At 40.3% G+C, this 12,928-nt stretch overlaps 1 protein-coding gene across 11 annotated transcripts in view; it reads right to left on the reverse strand.

Moving 5' to 3' along the window:
- Window positions 1-11,803, reverse strand: part of LOC139386169 (neural cell adhesion molecule 1b) — a 106,902-nt gene extending 95,099 nt beyond the window's left edge. For all 11 annotated transcript variants that reach the window (XR_011629015.1, XM_071131632.1, XM_071131631.1 and 8 more), the window contains exon 1: window positions 11,571-11,803. Coding sequence is in view for 10 of the 11 variants with exons in the window: in XM_071131632.1 (XP_070987733.1) it covers window positions 11,571-11,622 (52 nt within the window). In the remaining variant the exon portion in view is untranslated. The remainder of the gene's footprint in view (window positions 1-11,570) is intronic.
- Window positions 11,804-12,928: the final 1,125 nt, after the last annotated feature.

A 12,928-nucleotide genomic window follows, 5' to 3' on the forward strand; every position in this document is an offset into this window, starting at 1 on the left:
ATCGAGAGACTGAATTTTTTTCCCATTCCTCCTTGCAAAACAGCTCGAGCTCAGTGAGGTTGGATGGAGAGCATTTGTGAACAGCAGTTTTCAGTTCTTTCCACAGATTCTCGATTGGATTCAGGTCTGGACTTTGACTTGGCCATTCTAACACCTGGATATGTTTATTTTTGAACCATTCCATTGTAGATTTTGCTTTATGTTTTGGATCATTGTCTTGTTGGAAGACAAATCTCTGTCCCAGTCTCAGGTCTTTTGCAGACTCCATCAGGTTTTCTTCCAGAATGGTCCTTTATTTGGCTCCATCCATCTTCCCATCAATTTTAACCATCTTCCCTGTCCCTGCTGAAGAAAAGCAGGCCCAAACCATGATGCTGCCACCACCATGTTTGACAGTGGGGATGGTGTGTTCAGCTGTGTTGCTTTTACGCCAAACATAACGTTTTGCATTGTTGCCAAAAAGTTCAATTTTGGTTTCATCTGACCAGAGCACCTTCTTCCACATGTTTGGGGTGTCTCCCAGGTGGCTTGTGGCAAACTTTAAACAACACTTTTTATGGATATCTTTAAGAAATGGCTTTCTTGCCACTCTTCCATAAAGGCCAGATTTGTGCAATATACGACTGATTGTTGTCCTATGGACAGAGTCTCCCACCTCAGCTGTAGATCTCTGCAGTTCATCCAGAGTGATCATGGGCCTCTTGGCTGCATCTCTGATCAGTCTTCTCCTTGTATGAGCTGAAAGTTTAGAGGGACGGCCAGGTCTTGGTAGATTTGCAGTGGTCTGATACTCCTTCCATTTCAATATTATCGCTTGCACAGTGCTCCTTGGGATGTTTAAAGCTTGGGAAATATTTTGTATCCAAATTCGGCTTTAAACTTCTTCACAACAGTATCTCGGACCTGCCTGGTGTGTTCCTTGTTCTTCATGATGCTCTCTGCGCTTTTAACGGACCTCTGAGACTATCACAGTGCAGGTGCATTTATACGGAGACTTGATTACACACAGGTGGATTGTATTTATCATCATTAGTCATTTAGGTCAACATTGGATCATTCAGAGATCCTCACTGAACTTCTGGAGAGAGTTTGCTGCACTGAAAGTAAAGGGGCTGAATAATTTTGCACGCCCAATTTTTCAGTTTTTGATTTGTTAAAAAAGTTTGAAAGATCCAATAAATGTCGTTCCACTTCATGATTGTGTCCCACTTGTTGTTGATTCTTCACAAAAAAATACAGTTTTATATCTTTATGTTTGAAGCTTGAAATGTGGCAAAAGGTCGCAAAGTTCAAAGGGGCCGAATACTTTCGCAAGGCACTGTATGTCGGAAAGGAATACCATCTAATCAACAGCTCAAATAGGTAATAAGAAAGTGGCTATTCTGAAAAGACAGGTTGTTTTCGCCCCATTGCCAAGTCTGATTAGAAATCCTGATCTAATGCCAAATGATCTGCCAATACCAAGGTAACCATTACTTGTGAAATGGCGAATACCATTATACGTTTATGTCTAATTGTATTATCTGAAGCGCTAAAACCCAATCTGTGCTCCAACTAGACTATATCAGCAGCCAGCTGCTGCTTTGACAAAACATCGACCAAGTCAGACAGCTTTTATATACTTTATGTTCCCTTCAGCCTGAAGGGCAAACAGTGAAACAAGACAACTATGTAGAAAGGTAGAAAAGAGTACAACAAGAAACTGTATTTATAATAGCTGCTGATCAATGGAAAACTAGCCCTTGCTATATAATATTATTAATGAAAATGACAGGGGATTAGTCACTGATTAGACAATTCTTATTCTAATCAGTGACAAAAGCAGCAGGCACTGTGTAGCACACAGCAACCCTGGGGGTCAGAAGTCATCCCTCTGATAGTGTCTGAGAGGTAGGGCTGGGAATTGCCAGGGACCTCACAATATGATATTATCACGATACCTAAGTGCCGATACTGTGATTTTATTGAGATTCGATGTTTCAAACATATTGCTCATCATATTCAGTGCATTCGGAAAGTATTCAGACCGCTTGACTTTTTCCATAATCCTGTCTCGGAGCTCTATGGACAATTCCTTCGACCTCATGGCTTGGTTTTTGCTCTGACGTGAACTATCAACTGTGGGACCTTATGTAAATAAGGTATTTCTGTGTTGTTGTTTTTTGAAAAATTTGCAAAGAAATATCAAACCTGTTTTCTCTTTGTCATTATGGGGTATTGTGTGATTGATGAGGATTTTTGTAATTTAATAAATTCTAGAATAAGGCTGTAACGTAACAAAATGTGAAAAAAGTCAAAGGGTCTGAATACTTTCCAAATGCACTGTATCTGCTGCAGAAGGACAAGAGAGACACTTGAGAAAACTAGTTTTGGTCAATCATGGAAATAAAAGTGCTGAAAACAAATTGGCTCCCTACTTAAAGAAGATGGAGAACAAGCTGTGATGGAAAAATACTGTTTTGGTGCTGGTACAGCCAATTAGCACAAGCATTATTATGTGGTATTGTCAAAACGATATGATATATCATCAAAAATAATATCCCAATATGTAACAGAATCCATTGTTTCCCCCATCACTCCTGAGAGGGTCACTGTTAGGACTGGCACAATTACCATATAAACGTGTAACCGAGGACTTTGGATGAAAACCAACATGAAAATAAAATAACCGCCATAACCATTATATATTAGAGGTCGACCGATTATGATTGTTCAACGCCGATACCGATACCGATTATTGGAGGACCAAAAGAAGCCGATACCAATTAATCGGCCGATTTTTATATATATATTTGTAATAATGACAATTACAACAATACTGAATGAACAATGAACAATTTTATTTTAACTTAATATAATAAATACATCAATAAAATCTATTTAGTCTCAAATAAATAATGAAACATGTTCAATTTGGTTTAAATAATGCAAAAACAAAGTGTTGGAGAAGAAAGTAAAAGAGCAATATGTGCCATGTAAAAAAGCTAAAGTTTAAGTTTCTTGCTCAGAACATGAGAACATATGATAGCTGGTGGTTCCTTTTAACAGTTGAATGCTTGAAGCATTGCGAAGAGCTGCTGGCAAACGCAGTAAAGTGCTGTTTGAATGGATGCTTACGAGCCTGCTGCTCCCTACCACCCCTCAGTCAGACTGCTCTATCAAATCATAGACTTAATTATAATATAATAACACACAGAAATACAAGCCTTAGGTCATTAATATGGTCAAATCCGGAAACTATCATTTAGAAAACAAAACGTTTATTCTTTCAGTGAAATACGGAACCGTTCCGTATTTTATCTAACGGGTGGCATCCATAAGTGTAAATATTGCTGTTACATTGCACAACCTTCAATGTTATGTCATAATTACGTAAACTTCTGGCAAATTAGTTCGCAACGAGCCAGGTGGCCCAAACTGTTGCATATACCCTGGCTCTGCGTGCAATGAACGCAAGAGAACTGACACAATTTCCCTAGTTTAATATTGCCTGCTAACATGAATTTATTTTAACTAAATATGCAGGTTTAAAAAAATATACTTCTGTGTATTGATTTTAAGAAAGGCATTGATGTTTATGGTTAGGTAGATTCGTGCAACGATTGCGAATCCGCTTTTGTTAAATCATCCCCCATTTGGCGAAGTTGGCTGTCTTTGTTAGGAACTGCTCCATATACCCTGACTCTGTCGCACAGAACGCAAGAGAAGTGACACAATTTTCCTAGTAAAAATAAATTAATGTTAGCAGGCAATAATAACTAAATATGCAGGTTTAAAAATATATACTTGTGTATTGATTTTATGAAAGGCGTTGATGTTTATGGTTAGGTACACATTGGTGCAACAACAGTGCTTTTTTTGCGAATGCGCTTGTTAAATCACCAGTTTGGCGAATTAGGCTGTGATTCAATGATAAATTAACAGGCACTGCATCGATTATATACAACGGAGGACAAGCTAGATAAACTAGTAATATCATCAACCATGTGTAGTTAACTAGTGATTATGTTAAGATTGATTGTTTTACATAAGATGCTAGCTAGCACCTTACCTTGGCTCCTTGCTGCACTCGCATAACAGGTAGTCAGCCTGCCACACAGTCTACTCATGAAGTGCAATGTAATCGGCCATGATCGATGTCCAAAAAAGCCAATTACCGATTGTTATGAAAACTTGAAATCGGCCCTAATTAATCGGCCATTCCGATTAATCGGTCGACCTCTATTATATATATATATATATATATATATATATATTGTTTTATGAAACAAACAGCTGACTAAAGATGGGATGGCATTTGTGCGGTTGAGTCTGTTTCTGCGGTAACATGGAATATTAACAAAGTGATGAAACTTTGTTCCTCCTTGCTGAAACAAGCAAGGTGTTGTAGCAAATGAGTATTTGGTTGCCTAGGCAAAAACTCCCTGCAGCAGCAGCACATGCAGTCAGGAGCGAAGGAGAGGAGAAAATGTGCGTCTTTGCTATTCTAACGGTTATAACGGTGACCGCGATCATTTGACTGACCAATAACTGTCATCCAAAATAAAATGACCATCACAGCCCTAGTCACTGTGAGTGTTGTTTTGTGTGTAGTCAGAACACTGAGTTAGTCAGAACACTGAGTTAGTGTGCATGTGTAACGTCATGTTTTTAGTTCCCTAGGGCCAAGCATCTCTCATCTCTCAGAGGCCCGGATCTGTCTGCTCCACTCACCATCAAAGGGGAGGCTGAGGAAGGCTGCAGCAGTCCTCTCCTACCCCTCTGAGAGAGGCTCTGCTCTGATGGATATCCAGAATATCAAACAGTGCATACTCTGGTTTTAATGAATCCTTCATCCATACAGTCCTCCTAGATCCTCCATCCATATCCATCCATTGCTGTAGCTCCTCCATCCAAGAGGAATTCAAACACCCCATGGTCCCAGTTGGGTCTGGTCGTCAATCTGAGATCATCATCATTTTGTACTGGTAAATATTTCCTTGTGGATTATTTGGCCAGCCTCACAAGATCCACACCTCAGTTGCACACACGCACGCACAAACACACACACTCACAGCTGCCTATACAGGGTTGAGGATGAATAAAGGCAGATGCCAACTGGGCTTTAAGGATAAAATGCAGATATGAATCTTGGCTTGATCCAACAACTTAGTCCACAACACATCAAATATACCGGTATTAAGGTATATTGATAATACAGCCATAAAATAGGATTAATAAACATTACTTAAAAGCCATATTGAAAGAAAAGTTTCACTATACATGCTAAGTGCTCCAAGGTGCCAACCAGCTGGTCTGAGAGGGATCCCAGCCATAAACAGCTTAAGTAACACATGCTATTCAAACACCAGCTGAACTAAAGATAGCAGTCCAGCAACTAAGTGTAGGCTAGTAAGTGTGTTATAACGTTCTGTGCATATGCTTATTCTTCTCAGAGAAGGTTGTAATGGAGGAGCCCTGGGTGGAAGCTCACTGCAGGTATGTCCATGCTGTTCAATATGAAGAAAGAGCACTGGCCATTGCGTCCTGATTTGTTTACAAACAAACACAGCTTTAGTAGATAATGCTGGTAAGTGGTCAGCTATGATCTGAATAAAGATTATCCTATGATTCCATGGCAACTGAGATTGGAGTATAACATCCACTCACATGATTGGCGGGTTTCGTCACCATCCTATGACAGGATCCAGCAGAAATACAAACATAGACCTAGGCCTACATGATTGGCTGTAGTGTTGTTGTTGTCAAAATCACCACTCATAAGACAGTGCAGACAGTCACAGCAGGAACTAAAATTGTCCATGGAGAGATGAGGCATAGCCTACGTCTGTGTCTGCCTCTGCCAATATTCTACTTTGAGATATTACTTCTTGGATATTCTTTCTTGGATAGAGAGAAGGCTAACCAGCATCACCAAGTTCAGGACTGTAATCTTCAACCTCCATACCGCTGATTTATCTAAACACAAACCTCGAAATGGAGATGTTACTCTAAAAGCATTATGAGTCAGGTTACGTATTGACTCTTTCTGTCATTTCCAACCTCCTCTCTCCATCTTACAGTGCAATCGGAAAGTGTTCAGACCCCTTGACTTGTCCACATTTTGTTACGTTACAGCCTTATTCTAAAACGGATTAAATAAACATTTTTCCTCGTCAATCTACACACCATACCCCATAATGACAAAGCGAAAACAAGTTTTTTGATTTTTTCCCCCAAATGTATTAAAAAATAAAAACAGAAATACCTTATTTACATAAGTATTCAGACCCTTTGTTATGAGGCCCGAAATTGACCTCAGGTGCATCCTGTATCCATTGATCATCCATGAGCAGTTTCTACAACTTGATTGGAGTTCACTTGTGGTAAATTCAATTCATTGGACATGATTTGGAAAGACACACACCTGTCTACATAAGGTACAACAGTTTACAGTGCATGTCAGAGCAAAAACAAAGCCATGAGGTCGAATAAATTGTCCGTAGAGCTCTGAGACAGGATTGTGTTGAGGCACAGATCTGGGGAAGGGTACCAAAAAATGTCTGCAGCATTGAAGGTCCCCAAGAACACAGTGGCCTCCATAATTCTTAAATGGAAGAAGTTTGGAACCCCCAAGACTCTTCCTAGAGCTCTTCCCAGCCAAACTGAGCAAGCGGGGGAGAATGGCCTTGGTCACGGAGGTGACCAAGAACCCAATGGTCACTCTCCCTAGCAAGCAGGGAAAGTACTTGATGGTACTTAATGGAAACAATTATTTGTTTTAAACCTTTCCCAAACCATAGCCCTAACCTTAACCACTTGGAATTAATACCTAAACTTAACCTTTTGAGTTGTTTCTGTTTTAACCCTGCAACCACATGGAACTAACCCTGTAACTAGTGATGCACCGATATGACATTTTTGGCCGATACCGATATCCAATATTTTCCTCGCCGATATACCAATATTTACAATTTTAGCAGCCTTTTAAGCATTCTAGTACGGTTAAATAGTTAACACACACATGGACGCAGCGGTCTAAGGCACTGCATCTCAGTGCAAGAGGTGTCACTACAGTCCCTGATTCGAATCCAGGCTGTATCACATCCGACAGTGATTGGGAGTCCCATAGTGCGGCGCACAATTGGCCCAGCGTCATCCGGGCCGTCAATTGTAAGTAAGAATTTGTTCTTAACTGACTTGCCAAGTTAAATAAAGGTTACACACACACACACACACACCAAAAAGTTATTTTGTTGGCATTCACGTATGTCCCGATTACCAGTAAAACATCATCAAAACCTATTTATTTACTTACTTGGTGTGTCGTTTCGTTGTTCATTTGTTCAGTCGTTTCAATCTCAATCAGGATTTCCTTGTGGATTATTGTGGATTGGTATTGTAAACACATCGTTCGTGGCCGGTGTTTGCTTGTTTGCAGACTTTTTTGTACAGCTTTGACAGTGCTACTGTATCTTTTTTGACACGCAAAGACACAAATGGCGTACCATAGTATGTATGTTGTGAAGCTAATAGCAGTGACGCTATTACTGTGTAACTCCGGTAGGGCAGCATCTTAAAAATAGCTCCCTTGGTAGTGTGTACCGGTGCTCGACCAGTCCGCGAAAGCCAACATCACCCACGACAGAGAAGGGTTGATTGTCAAGGGCAATGAATTCCATTATCTTGGCTTTAACGGATTTCACCTTTGAGTTGTCTCGCTGAAACGTTCTTACTCTTTCAAATGACTACTCGACTTGTTGACTGCTCGATCCACACAGCAGACATTGTGGGCTAGTTTAGGAATGCTGTGTTGCACATATAGAGCAAAATTTTACGTGGCGTAATTACGTCAGCTTTGACATCGGTTTTGCACATCGGGGCGTTAAACTAGACATCGGCCGATACCAATGTTGGCATTTTTAGCTAATATTGGCCATTTCTGATATGTTCGCCGATATATCGTGCATCCCTACCTGTAACCACATGGAATTAACCCTGTAACCACGCATAATTCGCCGTTCAAAAATCCAATTAAAGCAAATTCCAACGTGAAACTATGAGATTATATTGATATAAAACCATCGACAGATGTGGAAAAGCGTCAAAGGGCCTACTTTTTTAAGATACAGTAAAGTTAACAGCATTTGAGGATATTCTAGCCAAAATGTATATTCAAATGGCGGATATGTTGAGAGGAACAACAGCATTGCTTGTTGACATGATAAGCAAAGGTCTATTTCCAATTAGCATCTCCTTCTCGCACTACTATAGAATCTCAGGGGAGTAACACAGTGTTCTGCTTCTGGGAGGAATGCAGCATTATTAGCAGGCTCAGCCTCCATCCCAGCTAAAGCTTGAGGACCGTAACTCGTCACCATATCAGGAGGTGACATCACAGAGATGAGTCACACACAGCGTGTACTGTTGAGTGAGCATCACCACTGAAACCTTCAGTAACGATCTAGTATGTTCACTAAGCATTTATTACACTTCTAGCTACATGTATATGACCATCATAAACATGATTTTATAGCCAAAGTGAGACACAAAGAGAGATGCAATCACAGATTCCCAAGATAAGAAGCCTATTTATCGATACATAGGCCTATGTTTTATTATAACACAAGACAATAGGGGCCATGTTTTGTAATCAAGTAGGGAAATACTGGGATTCCTGCACCTATGCACCACCAATAGATTGGGTAGGCTATAAAAACATACAAGGGTGTCTGTATACTAACTTGAACAGATTTTCACCCCACTGAATGAAGACCAGCATCCCTGAGTCGCCTCTTCTCTGATGACGTTGAGACTGGTGTTTTGCGGGTACTATTTAATGAGGCTGCCAGTTGAGGACTTGTAAGGCAAAAATAGACTACCAAGTTTCAGAAGAAAGTTCTTTGTTTCTGGCCATTTTGAGCCTGTAATCGAACCCACAAATGCTGATGCTCCAGATACTCAACTAGTCTAAAGGCCAGTTTTATTGCTTCTTTAATCAGAACAACAGTTTTCAAACATGGGTTTTCTAATGATCAATTAGCCTTTTAAAATGATAAACTTGGATTAGCTAACACAACGTGCCATTGGAACACAGGAGTGATGGTTGCTGATAATGGGCCTCTGTACGCCTATGTAGTTATTCCATTTAAAAATCAGCCGTTTCCAGCTACAATAGTAATTTACAACCGTAACAATCTACACTGTATTTCTGATCAATTTGATGTTATTTTAATGGACAAAAAATATGCTTTTCATTCAAATACAAGGACATTTCTAAGTGACCCCAAACTTTTGAGCGGTAGTGTACAGTATGTGTGTCTTTCGGAGGGGGTGTGTTAAAAGCTGAAGTAAAATTTCTGTTGGACCTTGTGTGCGTGCAATTGACCAATAAAGTGATCTTAATCGTAATCTTAGGGGCTTTGCTTTGTTTTGAATGAGAAGCCTTGCTGGATTCATAGCTCAGTAACATCGAAAGAGTTATCTCTGCTTGACCATCATGAGTGATATCAACCCATTGAAGTACAATTGTTTTCTTCACAATCTATACTGAACAAAAATATAAAACGCAACATGTAAAGTGGCACCATGATTCATGAGCTGAAATAAAAGATCCCAGAAATGTTCTATTCGCACAAAAATATTATTTCTCTCAAATGCTTGCATCCCTGTTAGTGAGCATTTCTCCTTTGCCAAGATAATCCCATCCACCTGATAGGTGTGGCATATCAAGAAGCTAATTAAACAGCATGATCTATACACAGGTGCACCTTGAGCTGGGCACAATAGAAGGCCACTCTAAAATGTGCTATTTTGTCACACAACACAATGTCACAGATGTCTCAAGTTGAGGTAGCGTGCAATGTCCACTAGAGCTGTTTCCTTTTAATTGAATGTTCATGACTCTACCATAAACTGCCTCCAACATCATTTCACATCCGGCTTCTTCACCTGGGGGATTGTCTGAGGCCAGCCACCCAGACAGCTGATGAAACTGTGGCTTTGCACAACCGAAGAATTTCTGTACAAACTGTCAGAAACCGTCTCTGGGAAGCTCATCTGCAAATGGCGTTGTGTGGGCGCGCTGTTTGCCTCATGGTGACGGTAGAATTATGGCATAGGCAGGCATAAGCTACGGACAACTAACACAATTGCATTTTATTGATGGCAATTTAAATGCACAGAGATACCATGACGAAATCCTGAGGCCCATTGTTGTACCATTCATCTGCCACCATCACCTCATGTTTCAACATGATAATGCAATGCCCCATCCATGTCGCAAGGATAAGTACACAATTCCTGGAAGATGAAAATGTCCCAGTTCTTCCATGGCCTGCATACTCACCAGACATGTCACCCATTGAGCATGTTTAGGATGCTCTTGATTGAGGTGTAGGACAGTGTGTTCCAGTTCCCGCCAATATCCAGCAACTTCGCACAGCCATTGAAGGGGAGTGGTACAACATTCCACAGGCCACAGGCCTGATCAACTCTATGCGAAGTAGATGTGTCTGGCTGCATGAGGCAAATGGTTGTCACACCAGATACTGACTGGTTGTCTGATCCATGCCCCTACCTTAAGGTATTTGTGACCAACAGATGCATAACTGTATTCCAAGTCATGTGAAATCGATATATTACGGCCTAATTACTTATTTTAAATTGACTGATTTCCTTATATGAACTGTAAATCTTTGAAATTGTTGTTAAAACTGCTGATAGGGCTGGACCACACAGGTGTGGATCTGGACCATAGGTTAAATGGATGCTGATAAAATGTAAGCGAGTGAAAGTAGCCACACTTGTGACAGTAGCTTAATCTCAATTTCACACAATCCTTCAGTGATGGCAAAATTTCAATTTGCGTGCAGTCGCTCTCCCGCCTACGGACGGATACTAGGCTCGAGGACCAGAGTCATGATGATGTTTGGGAGAGAAGACCAGGAGGAGAGTTACTGAGTAGCAACATATGCATTGATGTACGCACGTAAGCAGTGTCTTAAACGCTATCCATCCAATAGACACATCCATACTGTATTCTATATCAATGCAATTACTAGTGATATGACGATAAAAGATAAACCCTAATGTAATGAGATTAACTTCAACCTATCACACGTGCATGCCAAATTGTTTTAGCAGAATGTAAATGCCTTGCTGGAAGGATCAATGCTGATGGGTTGCTAGTTAGCTAACAGTTGTAAAAATGACACTTGTCCTAAGAATATGATAAAACAACCAGCTATATATATCAAATAAAGTCATGCATTCTTAACTAAGAAAATGTTTAATCGTGTACACCATGGCAGAATATGTTAACAACATATTAACTGCGTGGCAGCAGCTAACCAGCCAATTCACATTAAAATAGCATCTCATTCAAAAACGTTGTATTGTACAATCTTCCTTCATCCATCCATCCACCTGCTACTGCCGAGGGAGGGACATGTACTGTACACAGTCCTTCAATGGATGGGGATTGTCATGGACGCACAGTCCACCTTTTTCCTGATTCGAGTATTTTATCAAATACCTGGCCTGAATAGCAGCCATTAGGAAAAACAGTAACATTAGCTTAGCCATCTTACCTGTAGAGCCCACGAGAATGAAGGCTAAAATGATATCCTTCGCGTGGATCATTGCAACTCCTTGATTAGACCACGCAAATGGCTTAATAAAGAATGTGGTCCCTGTAGGATGTGGTTGTTCTTGATATTTTCAATAACAATACATTCCCATATTGCTAGCTATTTATTTTTTTGTATGGCAAATTGGTAGTATTTCTAGTTTATTAACGATGTAGTAACGGCAGAAGACCTGCGCCAGCACACTGTTCAACGAATGAGTGACAAAGCCACTGCCTCCATACACACATGAATTAATCCGCCCAATCTGAATCACAAGGATTTGCTGTGAAATAGTGCGCTATGCGCAGTAGTCCGTGGACCTCTTACATTTTTATTCAAAATAGGTCGAGCATAAACTAAACGTCTATTCGAATCGCCATACCATGATTCAACATTTTGACGTATTCAAAATATCAATTTCAAAGCTGCGATATGATGCTAACAGAGGGAAGATCTAGACTGACACTTTCTGAGTTCATGCACTTTATTTCTTGTAGATTTGTGTGCAGGTGTAGGCTACTGCTGCTGAGCAGACAAGGAGGATTGTCACACGTTCTCCAACAGCTACTGTTGATTTCGGGAACGACTGCTGTATTAATATAAAACATCTGTAAAAGCCTAAACATAGCAGGCATACATACAGCAGCTGAAGTTCAAGCAGATCAGATGGTTAGATAGACATATCTTATCTCTATCTGTGAAGTCAAATTATTTATCTTTGTCATCTCTGACAGAAAACAGAATACATCTCTTATTCCACCTCAAAATTCGTATTTCTAGACAATGCACAAGTAATACATATGAAAAAGAAAGTCAATCAATCAAATGTATTAATAAAGCCCCTTTTACATCAGCAGATGTCACAAAGTGCTATAAGTCAACTTGCTCCGTGTATTGTTGTCAAATCAAATTGATTAATTGATACGCTAGTGAAAGGTTTGGTCACGCCATCATCATGAACCTTGTTATCACTATGTATCACAGGAAGAACAGGTATAATTGAAGGATAAGATTCCCTGTGATCTCAGAGCTGCGATATCTGCACATGTATCAGTTAGCAGGAGTTAGCGATGGTGTTGTCAGACAGTGGAGTCATTGTCCTGGGAGTCGTCCTGCGGGGCATAGAGGGCCCCTTTGTACAGGCCTGATATTAATCTGGGAAGGCAGAGAACTGGAGGAGACTGCTTGTGTCTCACATACACACACACACTGACGTGCATGCACACACAAACACAAACGCAATTCTCCTAAGTCTTTAAAGGAAATGAGAAGCTGGTATCACTGCAACTGGCTTGTTATTACCATCAAATTAGAGATGT

The sequence above is a fragment of the Oncorhynchus clarkii genome, chromosome 27, assembly GCF_045791955.1.
Source record: "Oncorhynchus clarkii lewisi isolate Uvic-CL-2024 chromosome 27, UVic_Ocla_1.0, whole genome shotgun sequence".
Classification (NCBI taxonomy): domain Eukaryota; kingdom Metazoa; phylum Chordata; class Actinopteri; order Salmoniformes; family Salmonidae; genus Oncorhynchus; species Oncorhynchus clarkii.